Source organism: Squalius cephalus (assembly GCF_949319135.1).
Source record: "Squalius cephalus genome assembly, chromosome: 6".
NCBI classification, from domain to species: domain Eukaryota; kingdom Metazoa; phylum Chordata; class Actinopteri; order Cypriniformes; family Leuciscidae; genus Squalius; species Squalius cephalus.
In genome coordinates this window covers 25,098,095-25,125,616 of record NC_137127.1, presented here as the reverse complement: position 1 = coordinate 25,125,616, position 27,522 = coordinate 25,098,095, and the positions used below count along the sequence as shown (strand labels likewise).

General features: G+C 42.9%; 1 protein-coding gene across 1 annotated transcript; it reads right to left on the bottom strand.

The window, feature by feature from the left end:
• On the bottom strand, positions 1 to 26,919 carry LOC307159866 (uncharacterized protein; the record flags this gene model as incomplete). The annotated part of the gene is made up of 12 exons (XM_079873564.1): positions 1 to 914; positions 997 to 1,120; positions 1,223 to 1,450; positions 1,757 to 2,584; positions 2,773 to 3,064; positions 3,442 to 3,729; positions 23,519 to 24,431; positions 24,542 to 24,665; positions 24,830 to 25,057; positions 25,170 to 25,979; positions 26,179 to 26,470; positions 26,699 to 26,919. 12 exons carry the CDS (start codon positions 26,917 to 26,919, stop codon positions 1 to 3), a joined length of 5,262 nt encoding a protein of 1,753 aa, XP_079729690.1.
• Positions 26,920 to 27,522: the final 603 nt, after the last annotated feature.

The following is a 27,522-nucleotide window of genomic DNA, read 5'->3' as shown; positions in this document are numbered from 1 at the left end:
CTATCTCTTTTGTGCTTCTCTTCTCATGATGGCTTTTTTAGTGTTTCTTTCTGGATGTAAAATGATGATGTAGCACTTTGGGGCAAATATGGCTACCAGTAATCCAAAACTGGAAGCTAAAATGGCAAATATCTCTACAGCCACAGCATATTTCCCTGGTGAGCTCACATATGCCGGAATAAATGCAATCCACACAGCACAGAAGATCAACATGCTGAAAGTGATAAACTTTGCTTCATTAAAATTATCTGGAAGGTTTCTCGCCAGGAAGGCTAACATGAAGCTTACTGCGGCCAACAGTCCAATGTATCCCAGCAGCATAGAAAAACCAGCCACTGAGCCAATAGCACATTCATATACTATTTTAGATCGAAGATACTGGTTGTTTTTATGGGGTGTTGGAGAGGCAGTTGATAGCCAGACTGCACATATCACAACCTGGAGGGCTGTTAGGACCAGAACTGTGCATCTTTGTTGAGCTGCTCCAAACCATTTAATTGCTCCTTTGCCTTCTGGCCGAGATGACTTGAACACAGCTATGACCACCATAGTCTTGACTAGGATGCTGGAGACACAAAGGACAAAGCTTATGCCAAACACAGCATGTCTTAACTGACACGTCCACAACTGTGGCTGACCAATGAACAGTAGCACACACAGGAAACACAGTTTGAGTGACAACAGCAGCAGGAAGCTTAGCTCTGAATTGTTGGCGCGTACTATGGGAGTGTTACGATGATGTGCAAAGATGACCATCACAAGAGCGCAGAACCAGGTGCCAAGTAGGGAAGCAGTTGTCAGAGAGATGCCCAGAGGTTCCTCATAGGACAGAAACTCTACTTCTTTAGGGACACACCGATCCTTATCTGGATTGGACCAAAACTCATCTGGACACATTGTGCACTCAAAAGCATCTGTGAGTAAGAAAATTAGAGAAGGTAAGTAGTTATGAGGAAAATATTTTTCAATTATATCTACCAACAAAAATCTCATCACCTGTTGTATTAGAAATCTCTCCATCTCCGCATGGCAGGCAGTCAAAACAGCAGACAGGAAGACCTTTCCTCATGGCTTGTCTGGTCCCTGGGGGGCAGCTCTCACTGCACACAGAATGTGGGGGCTGTCATGGGACAGAATATGTTGTTATTTATGAATAGAGTGAATGCTCAGTATACTGTAGTATTTCCATGAGGCATTATATATATATACTTATACTATATACTTTTTTCATCTGAAAATTCCAGTATAATGCATCCTCATCCAGTGTGAGCACCTTCCCTGTTGCTGCCCCTTCATTTACTACACCAACTGTTTGGACTCTTATTGATCCATCAGAGTTTGGCTGCCAGTTCAACACATCATAGATGGCCAGAGCATCTCCATTCTTATCAAATGACACATGATCCCCAAAGCCTGTGGTGAAGTTCACTTGCTGTAGGTAGTGAACCAGCTGTATAGTTAAAATAACAAATATACATTCATACATGATTGCCACACTTTACTTTTAATTGCCAAAGTTCTGATAAAAATGCTTGATTGACTGATGTTTTTAAAAAATGTAATTGTTATGCTTTCAAATAATATAATATAAATATAAATATATCTTCTGTAACTAACAAAGACCAATATTATTGTGACAATATCAGATTTATTAAAATATCTGAAAAATGAATTAATATAGAGCACATATTTCGCTTTTCCACATGAGCTCTTCTATATGCCTGGAGAGAATCTGCAGTATACCTGTGGGTCTTACCTGCCAGGGTTTTAGGTTGATTATGTTGGCACAGCTGTTCCCATCAAATGGTCCTCTCCCCTCATCACACTGCATCAGGTCATGAAGCGCATGTGCCAGGGCATAAACTGCCTTATACACATTATAAGCTGCCCTCAACCCTGAAACATCAGTGTATGATGTGTCCGTGGTGTTTAGATCCTCCTGTCCTGTACACACATTTTTCACTTGTTCACCATCTGTCTTTTTACCCCTAGTTTCAAAACTGCACCTGAACATGTTCTCCCAGAAGATCCTCAACAGATTATTTCTTGGATCATTGCTGGGACAGAGACGTAGCAGAAAGTCTTTAAGTGTCTGGATCTCTCCACGCCTAATGGCAATGCCCAGTGTGCCCCCTAGGAAGGGTAGGAAACGTGGACTGTGAAACACAGGTGAAGTGGCCCAAGCTTCACTTGCAATCCACTGTCTGTCTGTCAGGTTTTGCAACACCACCTCATCCATCAAATTCATAAGATAGGATGAAGTAGAAAAAACAACCACCACTCTTGCTGTAGAGGCCTGAATCACTCCCATTATACGTTGAATATCTTTGGGGTTATTATCATGGGGCAGGATTTCAGAAAAGGCAACACAACTTCCAAACTGCTGCATTTCCTGCTGGAAGGACACAGAAGCATATATTCCATAGTCGTCATCACTGTAGAGGAAACCAACCCAGGTCCATCCAAAATGCCTCAAGATCTGAACCATAGCCCGCACCTGGAAGGCATCACTAGGAATAGTTCTGAAGAAAGAGGGGTACTTTTTCCTGTCACTCAAACAGGAGCAGGTGGCGTAGTGACTAACCTAATTAGGAAAGATCGAGCGAAGGGATGAAAAAGAGAAATTGAGTTATGATCAACATACACATACGGATGAGAAATAAAGTGTTACAATAAATAGATTTAGGATATATATGGCTAAAAAGAACTTATAAAAGAAAAGTGCAAAAAATATGCATCTAGTGCAATTTTACTTTTTTCATCCCATCTTACTATAGGTACTCGAAACAGCCCCAGAACACTGGAAATCGCAATGGATGGAGTTGATCCTGGATCCCCCACAATCCCAATCACCGGAGGAGGGCCAGTGCAGTTTAGGTTGGAGAAGGAATCCTCTGTCCCACTAACCAGGGTTATGGCAGCCCGAAATGCCATTCCTAGCATCACACAGTTGTCATAAAGATGGTAACCAAGAGTGATGTTAGGCAGCAGATTTGGATTCTTATTGATCTCCTTTATAGCAAAAACCATGGTCTGTGCCTGCTGGAAGCTTTCCATATCAAATCTAAGAAAAAAAAAAAAAAAAAAAAAAAAAAACAAGAAAAAAAAAAAAAACAAGAGAACTTATTATAATGAAGTGATACAAAAAAGCTAATAACTAAGTTATGAATTAAGCATTAATACATTCCAAATACATCTCATGGAACCCTCCTATTCTGCACACTTTTTTTTTTTTTAAGATATAAAGTAGTATTAATAAAAAAAAGTTGGCAAGTTAGCATCATTGCTGTCTAGACATTATTTGACAAAAACAGTCATATTTCCTATTTATTCTTTTTATTATTATTATTCTTTTTATTTTATTTATTTTATTTATTATTATAATTTTTTTCCATTTTATCTTCTTTTATAGTTATGTAGTCATTCTGGACCCAGACTCACTTTTCACAATATGGTGGTTCTGGCTCTGTTCTGAAGCTCAGCTCTGGGAACACTGTGAAAAAATGAACTTCAAACAAGCCTCCAAGTATAACATCTCCATCCTGGTACATTCCATTCAACTTGAAGCATCCCTGGAGCTGACAGGTACCAGATCTGATGATTGATGCTGCAGAAATGCAGTTAAAAGACAGATACAGGCAGATGTTTAGGGTGATCCACATCTCTCTCTTTCTGACCCACTCACCCGTTCTGCTTGCTAATTTATGATGACGATTGTGTGGGGTGTTACTTTAAAAGAGCAGGCAGTGCTAAGTGGGCATCTCTGGAAAACACAATGTCGCCTTCCCACCATTTGATAATTTTCCTATCTAAATTCATGTTTATAAAGGTGTTATAGGATTTGTTCATGTTAAAATACATTCTCCTAACCCTGTTTAAAATGTTCATTGATTAATATTAATTATTAACTGCTTTAATTTATTACATTATTTGTTATCATATTATCTACTGTCGTAAACACACTGGTGTGTAGCACAAATTATTTTACAATTTGTTATTTTTCTAGCTATTTACTTACAGCATCAAATGATTTGGGAGTTCACACATTTACAGAAAATTGCTTACTTCCATGTTGCAAATTAAGGTGGATAGCGAGAGTTTGGGGCATGGCTACTGTAGCAGCCAGAGACAGAGTGTGTTAAGCCGGTGTTGTAAAATATTCAATTCCTGTGAGAAACTGTTCCAGGGTGGACACATATTCATGATATTTCCCCCATTGTGGGCGAACTGAAAATTACTGCCAATCATTGTATCCTAAAAAAAAAATTAAAAAAAATAACGCTAAATTATTGTTTTTTTTAGGGTTTTTTTATGAGAAAAAAAAATGAAAGATGAAAAAGGCACAGTTTTCTTTTTTGTTTAAGATTTTGTTTACATCTACCTTGTAAATATATTATTTGCTATTTTATTAAAAAGGTTACAATTATAACAACAATTACAATTTTAACAATATTTGAAGTGTAATCTTTCTTTGTAAAACTAAAGTATACATTTTATCATCTGTATTTCAAATTAGTTTCAATATAGCCTACATTGGAACAAACACTATAATAACATCTTAGTTGATGACTTTATTTTTGACAAAACATAATATATATATATATATATATATATATATATATATATATATATATATATATATATATGTAACATATGAGCAGAAATTGGTGAACAAAAGCCAAAACTAGTCAACGAATTGTTGTCTTTCATATTTCGTCTGTAACATAGGCCTATCGTTTTTATGGTATATTAGGGCATATAAATGTTAATTTGCAGTTTAATACGTTGCTTATACAAATACATTTTATTTTAACATATTTCAGTCGTTTTTTTCTCATTTCAGTATAGCAATATGGTTCGGTAAAAGCTGTTAATTCATTCACACAGAAACACGATTCATATTTAAACAGTCTTTTTGCGGTTTACAGACACTAGTGCATATTACGATTAGAACAAAGCACTTAAGAATAAAGAACTTAGTATTCACAATACTCAGCTGGATCCGTTGCTCCTTGAAGTGAAAGTAAACCGGCACTTCTGAGGTAAATTTCCCAGGATTATTATTACGATAGTATTATTCCTCACAGCGTCATAAAGTACATGAGTCTGATTAAACTTGGTGTGTTTTATCCAGCTGATGTGGGCGTTGACACGTTTGCATGGATTGCCTCAGATCATTTGCGTTTGAATACATTAAGACGTGTTCACATTAAGACTTAATGAGCTATAATGAGCTGAAATGAGAACGACTGACATCTCTCTCTTTTCATACAGATTACATAAACTGAGAATATTTGTTTTTTATATAAATTACTTCATTTAAAAGAAGAGAATTCAAGCTTTATGCCTGTGTGCCTGTATGCCTATGTGACTGAGTATTCGCTGAGTTACAGTTCATTTTCGGACGCGTTTCAGAATGGATTTCACTGACAGAGAGAAGGCAGAACTCGCATCATGTTAATTTTTCTTTATATGGCAAAAAGCACAACACTTAGTTTTTATTGTGAGTATACACACAAAAAAAGACACTTAACAGGATTGAATGATGTATAACACTTATATGTAAGATCAAAATCAACAGAGTATTTTGAGTCTCTTTTGCACTGATAAGAAAAAAAAGTGAGCTGGTATCGCCAGTGCGACCTCCAACCCCAGTGGGTTAATGGAACCTCCTCAATAGGCTCAAAGGGAGCCAGGGATAGGCCTTGTATCACCACGGCCAAATCCCATGCCAGTACCCTAGTGCGTACTGCAGGCCTCAGCCTCAAAGTGCCATGGAGGAAACGTGTTCTTTAAGGGGTCTCTCCCTAAAGACATACCACCCAAAGTAACGTGGTAAGCAGCTATGGCCTTTAACCTTTAACCTTTTGAGCGGTATGGTCCCATATATGGGATTTTTATTTCTGTGCCCCTGAGAGCATGGTCCCACATATGGGATTTAGAATGTTCAGTGGCGTCACATAACTGCCAGATTCAAACTGTGCTTTCGCGCGTTGTCTGGCGCTGAGCCAGATACGGATGCGTTCAGCACTTGTCATATATCACAACTATGCTTTTCAACCACATACCACATATTGTTTATTTTAGGTTTCAGACATTTAAATACACATAAGCACTAGTAAAACAATACATTAGGAGTTTGTAAAATACACACTGATGTCTATGGAAGCAGCAATAACAATCTATTCAAATATAATTTCCAGACGTATTTTGTTGATATCAGACATTCTTATCACACCCTCAGAGGCCAAGGCCACAGTTCCAAAGTTCTAGGCGGGGGTGAAATATTGACCCCCCCTGCCTGAGACAGCAGGTCCCTCCTGGTGATTTATATAGGCGACCACCGATGTGTTGTCTGAGCGGACAAGCACATGGTGGCCCCTGAGGTCTGGGAGGAAATTCTTGTGAGCAAGAAAGACAGCCATCATTTCCAGACAGTTGATGTGCCAGGAAAGATGGTGTCCCATCCACAGACCTCTAGGACTGCTCCCCAAACCGTGAGGGATGCATCCGTCGTTGACAAAGACAAATAGCTCCCAACACAGGACCTTGGGATAGGAACCAGGGTTTCTTCCATATAACCAAGGCATGTAAGCGTTAACCTTGATCTTGATCATACGAAAAGGATTGCCCCTCGGGGAAAACCCCCTGGTCCTGAGCCACCACTGCAGAGGTATCATGTGCAGCAGGCCAAAAGGTATCACGTTGGACGCTGCTGCCATCAGAACCAACAGTCTTTGAAACTGTTTGACAGTAAGTGACTGGCCTAGCTTTAATCGGTTTACTGATGTTAGGATCGACTTGATGCGTACCTGAGAGAGACGTGCTTGCAACAATGCAAGCATGTCTCTCTCCGGTATGTATTAATGGATTAAATCCTTTTTAGTTGAATCCCAAACCACGCCCAGAAAAGTGGTTCTCTGAACTGGAGAAAGTACACTCTTTTTGACGTTCAACCTCAACCCCAATCTTTCCATGTGTGCGATAACGAAACCTTGATGTCGACCCGCTAGCTGATGCGAGTGAGCTAAATTCAACCAATCGTCGATGTAGTTCTATATGAGTATGCCTTGTAGACGCAATTGTGCTAGTGCTGCGTCCATGCATTTGGTGAAAGTGCGAGGTGATAAAGCAAGACAGAGTGGAAGAACCTGAAACTGGTACGCTTTGCATCTGCGTGATTGCGTCTGAAGTACGTATGTCAACTAGTCCAATGGTGAGAGTGAGCGTCACGAGCGGGTGACGTCGGGTCCAGGAAAGGATAAAAGCACATCCGGTCTGACCGGCGTTAGCTTTGATTTAGCCGAAGCAAGTCGATCACAGGGATGCAGGAAGTATGGCAGGGCGATGCATTGTCTCGTTCCCTTCTCAGGGAACTGCCTTGACTATCCACTTACTGATCATCTGCTTAGAAGCTGGAAGACCTTTCTTAGGTGATCCAAAACAGACAAACATCTGATTTTCTCCACTGGGCAGCTCTGTGGACATAAGTGTCCGGTGCTCGCACTGCACAGAGGAGATTCAACTTTTCCTGGTCCGGAGTCATAAAAGGTTCCAAATATCTCCAAGGGAGAGCCGTCGAGGAGATATATCAGGTCCGCGAACCAAATTCGTCTCGGCCAGCGTAGTGCTACCAGCAGTAGGCTTATTCCATCCCAGTGGACTCTCTCCAGAACTCCTGAGAGCAGAGCAATGGGGGGAAATGCGTACAGAAGTAGCCTCGGCTGGGGGGGCTGGATGTGTTAGGGAATACCAAAATGGACAGTGCGTCGTGTCCTCAGACGCAAACAGATCCACTTCTGCTTGGCCGTAAACTTCCCATATATTCTCCACCACCTCGGGGTGAAGTCTCCAATCACCTGGCCTCAGCCCCTGCCTCGACAGGATGTCTGCTCCTATATTCTGGCACCCTGGGATATACACTGCCCTTAGGGAGCTACCCTCTGGTCCTGAGCCACCACTGCAAAGGTCTCAGGTACAGCAGGCCAAAGGGTATCACATTGGAGGCCGCTGCCATGAGGCCTAACAGTCTCTGAAACTGTTTCACAGTGCGTGACTGGCCTAGCTTTAACTCTTTCGTGGCTGTGAGGATAGAAGCTACACGAGCGGGCGATAGGACGGCTGACATCTTGACTGAATCCCAAACCACACCAAGTGGTTCTCTGTAGTGGAGAAAGCACACTCCTCTTGGCATTGAGTCTCAACCCCAATTTCTGCATGTGTGCGAGGACGAAATCTCTATGCCAAATCACCAACTGTTCTGACTCAGCTAGAATCAGCAAGTTGTTGATATAGTTCAGAATACGGAAGGCCTGCAGCCTGAGCGGGGCCAGAGCTGCATCAATGCACTTTGTGAATGTGCGGGGTGATAGAGCTAGACCGAATGGAAGCACCGGTTTTGGTATTCTTTGCCCCTGAAATAAAACCTCAGGAACTTCATATGCTGAGGGAGGACGGAGACATGGAAGTATGCGTCTTTTAGATCTATTGTGACAAACCAGTCGTTGGATCTGATTTGAGTCACGATCTGTTTGAGTGTCAGCATCTTGAACTTGAGTTTTTTGACTCTATGATTCAACTTGACGAAGATCTAGTTTAGGACACAACCCCCCCATCCTTTTTCAGAACAATGCAGTAGCGGCTGTAAAAATGCAGTAGTGGCTCTGTCGGGTGAGTACACCTGCTCTAGAGCTTCCTTCGCTAACAGAGCTTTGACCTCTTGCTCCATTACCAGAGCCTGCTTGGGATGCACTAACATGAGTAACACCCCATTGTAGCGTGGCAGACGAGAACCGAACTGGATTCTGTAGCCTTTCTCTATTATCTGCAGGACCCACTGAGATATGTTTGGCAGATTCCTCCATTCTTTCAAATAATCTACTAAGGGTACTAGCCTCTCGAGACTGGCCTCTGGCATAACTGGAAAAGCCACTTCTGTGACCTGAAGCATACTGGCAGGAACCGACCAAACCGACTGTTTTTGAACCCACCTCAGAGGGTGTGAGTTTGACGCAGCGTTGAGTTGACACTGAGCCATGTGCTCGCTGGAGACCGCTGCGCCCCAAGGAACCAAGGGTGGCGGGGTTGGCAGAACGGCCCCCTGAGGGCACCGAGGTGGGGCGGGCACCATATATTTAGGTGAGCCTTCAGGCAGGATGGCCGTCACCACGTCAAAGCCTGTTTCTGTCCCATGGCCTGTTCCTGTCCCAAGACCTGTTCCTGTCCCTAGACCTGTTCCTGCCCCAAGAACATTATTTGACTTTTTTTTTTTCTTGTTATATTGTTCATAATGAGTTGATTGAGGAATACTAAGAAGGTTGATGTCTAACTTGAAAAAAAATAATGAGGAAGAGAGAAGTGAATGATGTCCCGGGTCACTTAAGGGTTAAAAACATCTGATACATGGAGAAAGGTGGAGGAGCAAAAAACAAACAAAAAAACAAAACATAGGAAGACCGAGCTGGTAAGAGACAGCTAGGTTCACACAGTGTTTGGGATTGAAAACCAATTTTACATTATAACATGTCCTGTTTACACAACAGATTACATATAGCTTAGTATTCTTTCCACAAAGGAACTCAGTCAGCCCCCTTTTTGGTTTCTTGCTAGCAGGGAATAACCATTAAGTCCATTATACTCAGTGGTGGAAATGGGCAAAATTCACTGGGCGGACTCTATTTTGAAAAAAAAATAGAGGTCATCTGGCTTTAGATGACCTTTCAGATGTTTAAAAACCTTTATAATCTATAATAACTAAATTATATAAATTATTTGTTTTATGTTTCATTTAACCCCCTGGGGTCGGCTATTGCAAATAATAAAAACAAAACGTTGTGTTTTTCATAAATTTACCCCTAAATACCCATATTTTTTTCAAAATGATAATTGCAAATCCACCTTTCACTGCCTGGAATTCAGTTGTTTCTATGAATTGCAGTGATCCATTTGCGTAGCTTTCGCCATTCTGTAAAAAATATACTTCAGATTTGTTGTCAAATATAATTGTGCAGTCAGTCGTAAAGCTCTTTCCCTTTTTAGATGTGTTTTTCAAACAAATTCTGCCACTCAGTCTTTTATGGGGATTTATGGTATTTTTATTATTTATTTGCCAAAACAAAAACTTTTATGATCAAAAACTTTTACCTACAACCACTATATGGCTCAAGAGGATTACTCAATGTGTTTTATCTCTTTTAGATTTAAGTTTAGACATTTCTAAAATCATTATTATATCAATACAATTTTGTTTTTGATGTAGCTGATTTATCTTTTTTAACAAATTATGTAAGAGAGAGCAGCTTCACCATTATTTTCTGTGTGTGATTTTGAGGAGGGAGGAGGGAGGAGGGAGGAAGGAGGAGGGGGGAGGGGGTCTGGGGTATTATTTAAATAAAATATTATTTACAAAGAGTTTAGCCTAAATTGATTACCTCACAACAAGGCTACAATTAGCCATAAAAACTTATTTCTTTTTTTCTTTATTCCCTTAAATGCCTATTAATCAATAACTAAATAACACATTAGCTTGAAAACCCCTACAATTAATAAACAAACATTATAGACCGTTCTTATTTATCCGTACAGTATTACATTACCAGTAGATTGTATTTAATAGATTTCATTTTGTAACTGTTAAACACATTTGCAGTTGGTTTGTAAAAGGTATCATCATTAGCCTACATCATGGCCTGTATTACATTTACAGTTTTGACCAGCATGTGTCGCCATTTGTGTGTGTTTTGTGCCAGGCACGGCGTTATGGGTGCCACGCACGGCGTTTCTTTCTTCAAAAACAATTTTTTTTTAATATATTCTAATTTTGTCAAGAATTATAAAAATTCGTCAATAAGCTCATAATTTGTGCTAAAATAGTCTAAATGTTTAGTTTTAAAAACAATTTAAAAAAGCTGGTTATGTCTATTGTGATGTTTCTGCGCAAGTTAAGCAGACAGTGGTTCGGGTTTGTTCCGATCAGAGCATGTGAGTGGAGAGCGCATTTCTGAATATTCCGCTCCGCTCGCTCATTCCGCAGGGTCGCTCGCTAGTTTTTCATATAAAGCCATTCGTGGACAAATCGTATATTATTTTAATTACTTAAATAGGCTATATAGCCTACACAGGATAATGAGTGCTTACGTAATATAGCCGCACTCAAGCGCACGACCGCACGCATAAAGCTTGCCACAAAGAACCGGTAAAAGTAATGATTATGAATGTGTCTAAAATAGCAAGGAGACATTTAATTGTTTATCAATAAACTGGTGTTCCCTTTCAGTCGCTCACGTTCGACGTAACGTCGACGTGACGACGTAATTGGGATCACTTCAGGGAGCCCTATCAACTTCGAGTGTCTACAGAACGAGCCAATGAACGTTGGCGTGCGTGAATCGCGTCACGCTCCCCGCCCCGCCGCGCGGGTATAAACAGGAAGCGGGCGCACGCACACATTGTCTTTCACTTCGGAGCCGAGCTTTTGCTTTCACTTCCGAACTCTACAGGAAAAGACTGCCTTTGAAAACGAGAAGAGGACTCTCCTTGTGTTGGTGTGACGGCGCGATCAGCGGTGGCCGCGAGCATTGCAGCTCACAACTGCTGTTTTCACAGCACTATTGTTCTGTGTTTGTGTGTGTGTGTGTCGGTTCGGTGGGCGTTTCCCCGTGTGTTCATTCACACCGCGGCTACCCCTGGGTGCCTCAGCACTGAGAGAGTTATTTTTCTATTTTTTTGTTTTCACTAAAAGAGCAACACAAGCGTGATCCTGCGTCTTTTTCAAGATGTCATTCCGCTTGTCCTACCCCAAAGCAACAAATAAAATAAAATTCCTTATCAAAATTTATAAGGAAAGACAAGTATTCTGTTTAGGCTTGGCTTGTAGGGATTTCCAAACCTGCGTATATTCAAACGCACATACCTATAGAACCCATTCTAAATGCGCATGTGAACGCCATCAGCGTTTCTCACGGGTTCGCGTTTAGAGTCTGTGTGGAGAGAATGGTGTCGTCTTAGCGGCCCCTAATTTAATAACAAATGATCATTGCGACGGAAGCAAATCAATTAAAACTAACTTTAGATGGAAATAACTTAACTCTGCTGTACAGCCGAAACAATCTCTGTTGCCTTAAATTATACGCTTATCTCTGTAAAGCTGCTTTGGGACAATCTACATTGTTAAAAGCGCTATATAAATGAAGATGACTTGACTTGACTTGACTTGTGCGTTTCTGGATGCCGTCGTTCCCTGGCGCCAGCAGATGGCCACAGTAGTTGCCTCTCGTGTTTGGGCATTCAACACGCTGAGGCAGCTTTTGTGGATAGTTCATGTTCCCATTGCGGGAATATGACTATCGCAGCGCTTAGATCGAGACTCGCTTACCTCAAGGGAGGTGCAGTCCCCTCGCCTATGCCCCGATCTAGTGTCTATTCTGCCCCGCAGAATATACCTACTTCGGTGCATGACCAGGGTGATCTGAGGATTACCGTGAGGGCTTCCCCGTCGAGTCATCCTCCGCGGGCCCCTCACGCCTCACAAGCGCTGTCGCCATTGGGGCTCCTTAGTGAACGTCTTGGTCCTTCTCCGGAACGGCCAACCGTTTCCTTTGGGGCTCCAGCTGACGATCAGATGTCGATCGCAGCATCGGAGGGGGAGCTGTCCTCTGGAAAATGACGACTCGGCTGCGTTGCCCCCCTCGGGGTGTGTAGCGTTGTCCGAGCCAGATCCAGAATGGACTGCTATGCTTTCCCGGGCCGCCGAGAAGGTCGGGCTTGCGTGGAATCCTCCACCACGTCCCGAACCTTCTCGGTTGGACGATTGGTTTCTCGGGGCGGGCCGTGCTGGTTCTCAGTGCGCCGCCCCGGTACCGTTCTTTCCGGAAGTGCATGAGGAGCTTTCTAGGACGTGGAAGGCACCGTATAGTGCCCGAAGCCGTTCTAGTGGCTCCTCACCCCTCGCCACCCTCGACGGCGGGGCAGCTAAGGGGTATGTGGATATCCCCCCAGTGGAGCGGGCCGTCGCGATGCAGCTGTGTCCGGCGTCCGCTTCCTCTTGGCGGGGTAATCCACGCCTCCCGTCCAAGGCCTGTAAGTTTTCGTCCGGTCTAACGGCGAGGGCTTACAAGGCCTGTGGACAGGCTGCTTCCGCCCTCCATGCCATGGCGCTCTTGCAGGTCCACCAGGCCCAGGCGCTCATGGACATGAACGAGGGTGGTTCTGACCCAGAGCTCCTCCGGGAGCTCCGTGTGGCAACCGACCTCGCCCTCCGGGCGACGAAGGAAACCGCACGTTCAGTTGGTCAGGCGATGTCCACCATGGTGGTCCAGGAGCGCCACCTTTGGCTCAACCTGGCGGATATGAGGGACACCGATAAATATCGGTTCCTGGATGCCCCTCTTTCCCAGGTTGGGTTGTTCGGCGACGCGGTCGAGAGCTTTGCCCAACAGTTCTCGGCCGCACAGAAGCAGACGGAGGCCATCCGGCACATCCTGCCCCGGCGGACCGCTGCTGCTCCCACCCGTCCGCCGGCCGCAGACCCTCCGTCTACTCGTCGCCGAGGTCGGCCTTGGACCTGCGCGTCCTGAACCGGTCCCTTCACAGGCTACCGTTCAAGATGCTTACGCAGAAACGCATTTTCAAATGCATCCGTCCCCAAGATTGGTTTGCAGCGATCGACCTGAAGGACGCGTACTTTCATGTCTCGATTCTCCCTCGACACAGACCGTTTCTCCGCTTTGCGTTCGAGGGACGGGCATATCAGTACAAGGTCTTACCCTTCGGGCTGGCCCTGTCGCCCCGCGTCTTCACGAAAGTCGCGGAGGCGGCCATTGCTCCCATGTGCGAGCGTGGTGTTCGCATCCTCAACTACCTCGACGACTGGCTGATTCTGGCCCAGTCGAGAGAGCAGTTGTGCGAACACAGGGACATGGTGCTCAGTCACCTCAGCCACCTAGGGCTTCGGGTCAACTGGGAAAAGAGCAAACTCACCCCCGGGCAGAGGATCTCTTTTCTTGGTATGGAGTTGGACTCGTGTCCAGTCAGTGTTGAACTGCGTGAGCACGCTCAGACGCAGAACAGCGGCACCACTGAAACTGTTTCAGAGGCTCCTGGGGCATATGGCATCTGCAGCCGCGGTTACGCCGCTCGGATTGCTTCATATGAGGCCGCTCCAACACTGGCTCCACGATCGAGTCCCGAGATGGGCGTGGCAGAGCGGCTCGTGCCGGGTCCAAGTGACTCCGCACTGTCGCCAAACTCTCAGCTTGTGGTCGGACCCTTCGTTCCTGCGGGCAGGTGTTCCCCTGGAACAAGTGTCCAGGCACTCTGTGGTCTCCACGGATGCCTCTACCACCGGCTGGGGGGCCACGTACAACGGGCATGCAGCTTCAGGTCTGTGGACGGGGCCTCAACTGCATTGGCACATCAACTGCCTTGAGTTGTTAGCAGTACGTCTTGCACTGAGCCGTTTCAAAACGCTGCTACTAGGCAAGCACGTACTGGTCCGTACGGACAGTACTGCGACCGTTGCGTACATCAACCGCCAGGGTGGTCTACGCTCCCGCCGCATGTCACAACTCGCCCGCCATCTCCTCCTCTGGAGTCAGAAGCATCTGAGGTCGCTTCGTGCCGTTTACATTCCGGGCCTGCTCAACCGTGCAGCCGACGAGCTCTCACGGCAGCAGGTGCTACCGGGAGAATGGCGACTCCATCCCCAGGTGGTCCAGCTGATTTTCAGGCGCTTCGGGACCGCTCAGGTAGATCTGTTTGCTGCCCCGGACACGTCTCATTGCCAGTTGTTCTATTCTCTGACCGAGGGGACCCTCGGCACGGATGCTCTGGCACATAGCTGGCCCCGGGGCCTTCGCAAGTATGCGTTTCCCCCAGTGAGCCTTCTTGCACAGACCTTGTGCAAAGTCAGGGAGGACGAGGAGCAGGTCTTGTTAGTTGCGCCGTATTGGCCCAACCGGACCTGGTTCCCGGAACTAGTGCTCCTCGCGACAGCCCCTCCCTGGCCCATCCCTCTGAGAGAGGACCTGCTCTCTCAGAGACGGGGCACCTTATGGCACCCGCGTCCAGACCTCTGGAAACTCCATGTCTGGTCCCTGGACGGGACGCGGAGGTTCTAAGTGACCTACCCCCTGCGGTAGTTGACACCATCACTTCCGCTAGAGCCCCCTCTATGAGGCGCCTCTATGCATTGAAGTGGAACCTGTTCGTTGACTGGTGCTCCTCTCATGAGGAGAACCCCCGATCTTGCTCGATCAGAGCCGTGCTTTCCTTCCTGCAAGAAGGGCTGGAGCGAAGGCTGTCTCCCTCCACCCTTAAAGTGTATGTTGCCGCTATTGCCGCACATCACGATGCTGTTGATGGTAAGTCTTTGGGAAAGCATGACCTGATCGTCAGGTTCCTGAGGGGAGCGAGGAGACTGAATCCTCCTCGCCCACTCTCTATACCCTCTTGGGACTTGTCTCTGGTCCTTTCGGCACTTCAGAGACCACCCTTTGAGCCTCTGCAATCAGCTGAGTTAAAAATTCTGTCCTGTAAGACAGTACTCCTGGTTGCATTGGCCTCTATCAAGAGGGTAGGGGACCTGCATGCATTTTCGGTCGACGAATCGTGCCTAGAATTCGGCCCGGATAACTCTCACGTCATCCTGAGACCCCGGCCCGGATACGTGCCCAAGGTTCCTACCACTCCCTTCCGGGACCAGGTAGTGAACCTGCAAGCGCTGCCCTCGGAGGAGGCAGACCCAGCCCTGGCTTTTCTCTGTCCCGTTCGCGCTCTGCGTCTGTACGTGGTCTGTACTTCCTGGGCGCTGGCTCACGGCGCCTCGCTGACAGACATCTGTAGAGCTGCGGGCTGGGCGACACCTAACACGTTCGCTAGGTTTTATAGCTTACGTGTTGAGCCGGTTTCTTCCTGTGTGCTCGCTTCTACTAGCCGGTAACACCGAAGTTCCCGCTCTAGTGTCGGCTTGCTGCGCCACTCCCTTCCTAGGAACGGATACGTGCGCTTTTTACTCCAGTCGAGTTCCCCATTGGCGAACCCTGTGAGTTCCTCCGCACCCCTTCGGCAGTCGGACGTTGCGGAGCGTCCGACGCCAGGCCTAGTGCTCGTATGCTTGTGTAACTTGTGCTAGGCTGGGTTCCATATGTGGTGATCCCTGCGGCGATCCCATATGTGTATTCTTCCACGACCAGTTCCCTGCGGTGAGCCCGTGTCTTCCCTTGGCAGAGTCTGCTCTGCCGTCACTGTCCGGTGTGTCTCCCCCTTCGGGTGGAGCCACCCCAGTGACATTCCATATGTCGCACTGCCCCTTCGGCCAGTCCATATGTGTATTCTCCACATGTTACCTCCCTTCGGGCAGGATGTGGCTCCGCAGCGTTCTTTCCCCTGGAGAGGTACGCTTTCCCAGTGTTATCCAAGAGTTCCGCTGTGTGGGGTATAATGGAACAGCAGTTGAACTCCCTCTACGCAGATCTTCCGCCCCAGCAGTTGGGGGTCTGAGAGTCTTGCGTAGGGCGCTGGATGTGGCAGCAACCGTGGCGTTTTCCATGGGATCCCAATTACGTCGTCACATCGACGTTACGTCGAATGTGAGCGACTGAAAGGGAACGTCTCGGTTACTGATGTAACCCTCGTTCCCTGAAGGAGGGAACGGGAGACGTAACGTCCCGTCGCCACCGTTGCTGACCATCGCTGCATGGCCGTCACAAATCTCGGCTCCTCAGCGAAAAACAATGTGTGCGTGCGCCCGCTTCCTGTTTATACCCGCGCGGCGGGGCGGGGCGCGTGACGCGATTCACGCACGCCAACGTTCATTGGCTCGTTCTGTAGACACTCGAAGTTGATAGGGCTCCCTGAAGTGATCCCAATTACGTCGTCACGTCGACGTTACGTCTCCCGTTCCCTCCTTCAGGGAACGAGGGTTACATCAGTAACCGAGACGTTTTCTGTGTCGCTGCAAAGATGAAGTTGACGATGCGGACTCGCCATGAACGCCTGAGAGAAATGCACATTTCATATGGATTTCACAATCAGAGAGCCTATTTCTTTTGGTTTTGAATATTTTCGTTTAAAAGTAGACATTTCAAGCTTTCTATAATAGATAGCCTATATTTCTCAAATCTGTGAGGCACAAGCTGAGTTTCGGCGCCCTCCAGTTCACGTGCAATGCAAGTGATCGTGCCGGCGCCTTATTACATTGTCTGCTATATATTTGCTTCTTATTTATTAAATACAGGTAATTGGTTGATAAAACATTGATCAAAATTAAGATACAATTTATACAAAACGAAAATATTTTAAAAAGAGTCTTTCTACAAAAAAAAAAAAAAAAAAAAAAGTCTTACCCACTCCATGTCATATCTTTCTCGGCGACCAGCGCCGTTGCTAGGAGGGCGCCAGCGCCTCTGCCTCGCGAGTGGATGATAGCCCTGAAGACGCCTAGCAATGGTATACCTTTAGTGGTAGCATACCTTTAGTTAAGTTATACCGTAAGAGTCTTCGTAGCTCACTAAGAGACAACGCCAGGTATGATGCGTATGATGCGTAATTGAGATTCCAAAGTGCTCTTCTTTGGTCAGAACCATGGAGAGCGATCGCGGATAGGTCCGTCCTATGCACCGAAACTTTTTACAATGCAACAAAATATTCAAAGAGCATCAAGCTATTAAAATCTATATTATGTATACTCACATATAGTATAACAGTATATTAGTCAGTAATTTTTATTAGATTAAACAGTGATTGGATAACGTTTTTAATTTAACGTTTTTAATTTAAGGCCCACCCACAATTGATCTGGTCCATCCAAAACTGGAATCCTGGCGCCGTGCCTGTTTTGTGCATCTCACGCATGTATTTCTGGATTAGCCTACAGTGTGCGTTTCTGGATCTGTTACTGTTTTTTTTGTTTTTTTTCACTCGATACGTGTAACGTGTAACGTGTAAATTCGATTTCGAAATCCGAAAAGCTCGTTTCGAACAAAACAACCGGTTAATTTTAAGATGGCCATTTTTTTAATTATTTTAGACCGGATCATTTCAGCTACGTTAATACAGTTTACCCATACGAAAGTTTCTGTTATGACATCTGTTAAAGTAACGGTTTCTATTCAGATTTTCAAACAATATTACAGTTCATCATCCAAGATTATTTATTTACCTCAAGCGGTCTGTTTTGAAGTTCTGTGAGTAGTAAGAAAGACGCGCACTGATAGAGAAGCATTTCCATTGGCTGCAGTCTGCAGGCATTGGCCAATAACAAAAGACGACATAGCGCAGCCAATTTTACAGAATGCCATTGATAAATATCAATATCCCTCTAAGTTTTTATTATCATATATTGTGCTACGTTTATGTAGCTATTATATTGTAGATAAAATATAGTAAGGGACTGTTCGTTTTTTATTTAAGGGGCCACCGGAGGAGTTTTGAGATCTGTTGTCAAAAAAGACATGACCCTCCCTTCGCCAGCAATAAATTTTGCTATGACCCTCCAAAATGATTGTGAAAAAAGGCATGACCCTCCCCGATAATTTATTGATTAGCCTACTTCTGTACTGGTTTGCGCTTGGCAAAGATGTTCAGATAGCCATTGTTTTTTTGTTTTTTTAAACCATAAACTAATTGCTTTCTCATCTTACTAGGGCTGTAACGATAGACCAAACCTACGATTCGGTTCGTATCACGATTTTTTATTTTAGATTTGAAAAAAAATCATGTTTTCGGTGCTGATGCGGTGTGACTCGTTCAACATGTGGGTGGCGCTGCCAACAAAGCATCTAAAAGCTGTCACAAAGAACCGGCAAAAGTAATGTTTATTAATATGTCAAATATAGCAAGGAGACATTTTAATTGTTTATTAATAAACAAGTGTTTTCTGTGTCGACTGCAAAGATGAAGTTGACGATGCGTCGCGATCTTCGCAGAACGCGCCAGAGAGAAATGCACATTTCATAAGCAGAAAGCAGTCTGTTTTCCTTCGTTTTGAATTGTTCTGTTTAAAAGTAGACATTTCAAGCTTTCTATATCTCAGGTCTGTGAGGCAAGTAGCCTACCTTACGCTGAGTTTCGGTTCATTTATAAGACAAGAGTCCAGTTCACTCGCCCGCGCCTCCGTGTCATGATTATCTATTTTATATTTACTTCTTATTTATTAAATCCAGATGAAACATTGATTAAAATTAAGATACAATTAATAAAAAAACGAAATTCACTTTAAAGAAAGGCTTTGTGCTTTCTGTTTGAGGTCTCTGTGAAATTTTTAAAGTCGCTTTCAGAGCAGTCATGTCCGTAATGGAGAACTGTCACACCCGTAACATTGTTTTTTTTTTTTGTTTTTTTTTCACATAAATGCGAACACGAAAAATAAAATAAAAATAATATTTTATGTTCTGTGGAGGCCGATTTTTATTCATCCGGTGGGTATATATCTTTTGGTTTGCACAGTGTAATTCATAGAATTACTAAAAAATATTTTGCCACCTAAAAGTTAAAGATTTTTTGTGTCACGTCACATGTGTATTTCCCTCATATTAAATATAAAACGCATGTGTAGACTGATATTTTTCTAATGTCTTGACTCCTTTCAGACGTTTCAAAATATTGGTATTAAATGCATTTTCTGAGAATTTATATTTCAAGTTTTGACTGCAAATGTAACGTCCATAACACTGGAATCGCCCAATTTTAACAAATTTATCCTCGACTAGTTTTTGTGGTGTAGGTCTACGTATTTTATTATGTTAACTTAAATAATACTAATAGTAATTTAAAGATGTGGTAGCCCTACATCTTACACATAGTGGAAACAAAATAAGAATGGAAACTAAAATATGGTAGTATTACATACAGCGCACATTCTATCAGCTGCAGTTCTGGCGCCTCAGACTACAGCGCACATTCTATCAGCTGCAGTTCTGGCGCCTCAGTCCCAATACTGTAAAACTCGACGTAGGCTACATCCACATCACATGTTAATGCAGCGGTAGAGTTACACTCACAGGACACTGTGCACTTATTCGCAATCACAAAAGCTCATTATTTGCTCGTGCTTTAAAGCTTTGCCGGGTAAACATTTCATTGGCATTCTGTTCTGACATGATGCACTTTTTCTAAGCGCGAACTGAAGTGCGCGCGCACTGTCAAACAGCGCCAAACTGGATTTTTGTTGGGTCAGACCCATCTGATATCGAAGGGGGGCTGATAACGCAAGATCAACATGGAGCTAAATGGAAAAAAATAGCACCAAACAAGCCACTTTGAAATGTTGCTGTTTTCATGAATATAAAAGTTGGGTGACCCTCCCCCTAGACTAAAAAAAGTTGGATGACCCTCCCCTCAACAAAGAATAAAAAGACATGACCCTCCCCTATTTTCCTCCGGTGGTCCTTTCCATAAATACCGAACGGTCCCTAATTGTTACAATGTCCACAAAAAAAAAAAAAAAATAAAAAAAAAAATATATATAGCCTATATATAACCATTTTTTTTTTCAACTGGAACGCCGTCCCCCCTCGAAATTCACTCCCCCCACTCCGTCCCCCCCCATTTCCAGCCCTGATTATACTTAAGTCTTATCACAGTTAACACCAGTGATACCACAATATGAATTCTGTCATTTCTAAATCATCGTCATTTCTAAAAATCATGGTGAGTAATCATGTGTCAATAATATTTTTTAAAACTTTTTTGTCTGTCCATAATGCAAAGCAGAGCCTGCTGTGCTGGCCATGGTAGATTAGAGTTTAGGTCCAGTGTTCACACAGAACAAACTGCTGTGAGCTGAATGAACCAAAGGGTTGTTTACAAAGAATACTTTTTTTTTTTTTTTTGCTTTTAAAAACATCACTACGAAAAACGAGTCTTTCTAGTAATCCCGAAGACATTGATTAGTTTGTTCACGTGTGTTTAATTAGGGTTAGAGCTACTCTGAAGGACAGTGGCCCTCCAGGACTGAAGTTGCCCATCCCTGTATTATACAGTATACCTGAGTAAAAGTGAATGCAACTGCCTTAGTATTAGTGATGGAAATTTCAAAACACTGCTTCATGAAGCTTCGAAACCTTTATGAATCTTTTGTTCTGATTCAATTGTTTGGAGCGTGTATCAAACTGCCAGAGTCACGTGAAACCCTTTGAAATTTCAATGGTTCACCACTGGGGCGATGATCTCTGTCAACCCATGAATCATGAAGAGTCACTGAGAACCAATGAACAAGTGTCTGTGGATTTTACCTGATCTCTGATCAGTTTTATACATTTGTAGACGTTTTACTTTGACATTAGTATAATTAAAAAATAATAATGGTAGTTAATAGTCTCTTATTGGCCTGTTTAGCTGAGCCATTCATAGAGCAAACAAAACAAACCCTGACAATTGATAAAAGAACATATAGACACTTGATAATCTTATTAGATGACTAGATAATTGCATTTGAAAGATTTTACTTTCAATAAAAAAATTGCTATAGATTTGTAAAATGTACTTCTGTGCATGTTTGGCCCGGGTTTTTGTTGCATTTACACTGTTCTGACCACTAAGGGTCAGCGTGGAAACGGGTGTCAGATTGTTTCAAAGCCTCGACACAATACGGCACATTTGCTTCAACTGTTTCAGTGCTCCACGAAGCCTTGATCTGCCCCACCACTCCTTAGTAAATCAGTAGTCTCTTTAAAGCCATTTTTTAAAGGTTCGGTCTTCTGTCACAGGTTGTTGCAGGAAGGCAGACAAAGATGAAGAATAAAGTTCCAATACGAAGTTGTTGTTGTTTTTTGTTGTTGTTGTTGTTGTTGTTGTTGTTGTTGTTGTTGTTGTTGTTGATGATGATGATGATGATGATGATGATGATGATACAGGAAGGGCAACACACACTAAATGCAGCATAGACTGAACAGAGAATGAATGAGAGGGATCAACATATATAGCAAACACAAATTAGGATGATTAATAGAACACAGCTGAAACCAATGCACACAAATAAGGAGCGGGAAAACTGAACAAAGGAACATATGATGAGAATGAAAACAAACTAAAAGTCCATGATGATGACATTAAGAGAACATAATGGTGACAGTTGCTTAATATATAGTAGGGAGGCATGCAAACTTGGATGGAACCTATGCAAAAAGAGTAGTTTGTCTAAATTCACAATGTTCATAAAACTGTAAGCAAAACGTACCCAGTAAGATTCTGAATGGGGCATCCAATGGACACTTCACAATCCAATGAGGACACAGGAGAGGATTTCTGAATTGCAGTAAAGTGACAAACTGACTCTAGGTCAAATGACAGTGACAACCTGATGAATGTACTGTAGTCTGCCCAGACGACATTCATGATACTACAGACGTTAGGCTCATGTGAGATGAGCAAAATTGGTGCAGAATCACACACGGATGATCACAATGCATGCAGCCTAGAAATGTGTGGTCCGACTTGCTCTGATGTCTTTCTATCTTATGCAAAACAAAACAAAAAAGGCCACATTCACATTGTCAGTGTTTGGGATTGACAACTGCATTTACTTACAGGTGTGAGTCTCGAAATTTGCTGATCACATAGCAGCTTACATTAGCATCTCGAGTACTGTCTGTATTGACCATGCAATAGGAGTCAAGCTTTGCAAATCTCTGCAGATTGCTTTTTTTACAGGAACCAACTGAGGTGTCACTCTATTGGATTGGTAGTAATCATAATTCTACTTTACAATACGTGACAACTTTAATACATTTCAGCACCCCTAGAAATCTTATTTCTAGATTTAGCAAGTTCAACATTTTTCAAGCAATCTTTTTCCTTTTCCCCTATACATTGAGGACCCCTTGTGGGTATAGTTATATAGCTTGTGGGTATGTTCTTAATATGTTGGTTTTGTCTTTAATTTCTAAATTAAATTTAGTTGAGAACTGATTATGATATCACATTTTGGGCAGCAAATTTTACCACATGACATTATTTCAAATGGCAGTATTTCAAAACATTTTTCATTTCTCCTCATTTGTTTATTACATCAAGCGTAAATTGTACATTACATTTCCTAGCACATTGAGTATTAGAAATATATTATTATTTAATAAATATATTGTTTGATAATAATGACTTTATATGGGAATTCTGAGTGAGGGCTAAAGATTTCCCCACACAGACACCGCAACTTATTCAGGTCGGTCACAAGGATTTGTCACGTTGATCAACAGAATGCTTCTTAAGAAAGAGGCAGGATTAGGAAAACTCAGTGACTGGAAGTCTGACATACTTAACCAGAAATAAGTCAGATGCTTCATCGGAGGTCAAATAAATAAATAAAAATAAAACATATGCATCAAATAAATGTTTAAAGTCAATATGACAAATGTATTGATACAGGGTTATTTTAAAGCAAGCAAATGGATAACTTGTATTTTAACCATTATAATATTAGAAGACATTGCAAACATTTTTTGCTTATTTGTTTAGCGAGGTGAAGCCCAAAACAAATTGAGACAGTCAAATCAGAGTTTACAATCTTACAGTAAGGTAAAACTATTTATTCTTTGTTTCTCTACCCATAATGGCTTTTTTAGTGTTTTTCTCTGGATGTAAAAGGATTATGTAGCACTTTGGGGCAAATATGGCCACCAATAATCCAAAACTGGAAGCTAGGATGGCAAATATCTCAACAGCCACTGCATATTTCCCAGGTGAGCTCACATATGCTGGAACAAATGCAATCCACACAGCACAGAAGATCAACATGCTAAAAGTAATGAACTTTGCTTCATTAAAATGATCTGGAAGATTTCTCGCCAGGAAGGCTAAAATGAAGCTTACTGCTGCCAATAGTCCAATGTATGCCAGCAGCATAGAAAAACCAGCCACTGAGCCAATAGCACATTCATATACTATTTTAGAGCGAAGATACTGGTTGTTTTTATGGGGTGTTGGAGAGGCAGTTGATAGCCAGACTGCACATATCACAACCTGGAGGGCTGTTAGGATCAGAACTGTGCATCTTTGTTGAGCTGCTCCAAACCATTTCATAGCACTTTTACCCTCTGGTCGAGATGCCTTGAACACAGCTATTACCACCATAGTCTTGACCAGGATGCTGGAGATGCACAGAACAAAGCTTATGCCAAACACTGCATGCCTTGACTGACACGTCCACAATTGTGGCCGGCCAATGAACAGTAGCACACACAGGAAACACAGTTTGAGTGACAACAACAGCAGGAAGCTTAGCTCTGAATTGTTGGCGCGTACTATGGGAGTGTTTCGGTGATGAGCGAAGATGACCATCACAAGAGCGCAGAAGCAGGTGCCAAGCAGAGATGCAGTGGTCAGAGAGATGCCCAGAGGATCCTCATATGACAGAAACTCTACTTCTTTAGGGACACACTGATCCTTATCTGGATTGGACCAGAACTCATCTGGACATATTGTGCACTCATTACCATCTGTGAGAGAGACACACATTAACAAACAAACAAACAAACAAATAAATAAGAGAACATTTTAAATGATATTCAAATAAAAAAAAATAAAAAAAAACTGTCAGTAATTTCACCAGTTGTATTAGAAATCTCTCCATCTCCGCATGGCAGGCAGTCAAAACAGCAGACCGGAAGACCCTTCCTCCTTGCTTGTCTGGTTCCTGGGGGGCAGCTCTCACTGCATACAGACCTTGGGGGCTGAAATAAACATAATCTGTTATCAGTCATGTGTTTGCCCTCTGTTTTACATTATGACAAGGTTGGTCTTTCCATTAGTTTTTCCTCATTTCTCTTATTATAGCTTTGACTAGTATTTAGACTATATATCTCCAGAATAACATTAACATGTAATGTTTATTTACTTTTTTTGTCTCAAAGTTCCAGTATAATGCATCTTCATTCAGTGTGAGCACCTTCCCTGTAGCTGTCCCTTCATCTACCACACCAACTGTGCGGACGATGATTGATCCATCAGAACTTGGGTGCCAGTTCATCACATCATATATGGCCAAAACATCACCATTCTCATCAAATGACACATGATCCCCAAAGCCTGTGCTGAAGTTCACTTGCTGTAGGTAGTGAACCAGCTGTACGGTTTGTAGAAAGAATAGGGGTTAAATGCTGCATGTTTTATTTTATTTTTATGTCTAGTTGTTTCTTCTGTGTAAAATTATTCTGCACCATGTATTTGAACCTTACTTGCCAGGGCTGTAGGTTTGTTACGTCGGCACATCTGTTCCCACTGAATGGTCCTCTGCCCTCCTCACACTGCATCAGGTCATGAAGCGCATGTGCCAGGGCATAAACTGTTTTATACACATTATATGAGGCTCTTAGCTCTGATACATCTGTGTATGCCGTGTATGTTCTGCTCAGATCCTCTTGCCCTGAACACATTTTGTCTCCTCTACCTCCAGTGTTAAACCTGCACCCAAACATGTTCTCCCAGAAGATTCTCACCATATTGTTTATTTGATCATTGTTAGGACGGAGGTGTAGCAGAAATTCATAAAGTCCTTTGATCTCTCCACGCCTGATGGCAATGCCCAGTGTGCCCCCCAGAAAGGGCAAAAGACGCTGAGTATGAAAAACAGGTGAAGTAGCCCAAGCTTCACTCGCAATCCACTGTCTGCCAGTTACATTCTGCAATACCACCTCATCCATCAAAGGCAACACATAAGTTGAAGTGGAGAACACCACCACCACTCTTGCTGTAGAGGCCTGAATCACTCCCACTATACGCTGTATATCTTTGTGGCTGTTATCTAAAGGCAAAATTTCAGAAAAAGCAACACACCCTTCTAACACATGCACACTCTGGAGGAATGACTGAGCAGCGTAGTTTCCGTAGTCATCATCACTGTAGACAAGACCAACCCAGGTCCATCCAAAATGGCTTAAAACCTTAATCATAGCTTGCACTTGAAAGGCATCACTGGGGATTGTTCTGAAGAAAGAAGGGTATTTTTTTCGGTTACTCAAACAGGAACAGGTAGCAAAGTAGCTAACCTTATAAGGCAAAAGCAAAAGGAGAGACAAATGAGAAAAAAATTAGCTGTACGAATTTTGTTTACATACAAACATGATCATTTTAAGGAATAAAAAGATTCTGCTACTTATGAAAATTAGTTTACAGAAACAAATGCTAAAAAGAACAGAAAATGTTAATATTTATTATTATTTTATTAGTCATTTTATTCTAGCTTACTATAGGTACTCGAAATAGTCCCAGAACACTAGAAATCGCTATAGAAGGAGTGGAATTTGAGTCCCCCACAATCCCAATAACCGGAGGAGAGCCAGTACAGTTGAGGTTGGAGAAGGACTCCTCTGTCCCACTAACCAGGGTTATGGCAGCCCGGAATGCCATTCCTAGCATCACACAGTTGTCATAAAGATGGTAACCAAGTGTGATGTTAGGCAGCAGGTTTGGATTCTTATTGATCTCATCTATTGCAAAAACCATGGTTTGTGCCTGCTGGAAACTTGCCATATCAAATCTAAGAAAAAGCAAGAGAAATATTCATATTTAACAATTCTGAAAATGAAACACACACAAAAAAGTAACATGTTAGAAAATTCACACTAGCAATTAACAGTGACTTCTAGTGCATGAGTTGTTTTGTAAAGAATGTTTTTTTTTTTTAGGTTTATTTAAAAAATGAAATTTCTTTTTCTTTCTTTCTTTTTTAGCCTTGTGTAGCTGTTCGTATCCACTCCAGACTCACTGCTCACAGTAAGGTTGTTCTGGCTCTGTTCTGAAGCTCAGCTCTGGGAACACTGTAAGGAAGTGAACCTCAAAAAGGCCTCCAAGTATGACATCCCCAGTCTGGTACATTCCATTCAACCTGAATTGTCTCTGGAGCTGACAGGTGCCTGATCGGAGGATTGAAGCTGCAGAAATAAAGTTAAAGGACAGATACAGGTAGGTGTTCAGAGTAGTCCACATCTCTCTCATTTTCTGACCCACTCACCCACTCTACTCATTAATTTATGATGAAGGTAGTGGGGGTGTTACCTAAACAGAGCAGGCGGTGCCAACCAAGTATTCTTGCCTGGAATTTAGAGCGTCATTATATGATTCCCTCAGATTTCCCTATTTAAATGAGTGTGAAGAATTGCAATTTAGTTTAAAGTTGCAGGTTTTTTGGTATTGATCATTCAAACCATCCAAATAAATTGATAAATCTCAGCTACTTGAGGGTAAGGACATTCAAAGTGAGTGCCCTTAATACACACACTTTTCTGTGTTTGCTCCATGTCTTGCTTTCTTAGCAGCACTACACATTAATGGCATAAAATATTGTATTGTATCATAATATGTTCTATAAGATGTGACATAAAATAAACTCATGAACTTCATTAAAGGTAAAATTAGTCCTTTCTCAAAAGAAATAAAAATGGATAAGTGCACATACATACACTGTACTCTCTCACAGAGATTCCCTAAAGGATTTACCGTATTTTCCGCACTATAAGGCGCACTTAAAAGCCTTTAATTTTTTCAAAAAACGACAGTGCGCCTTATAATCCGGAGCGCCTTATATATGGA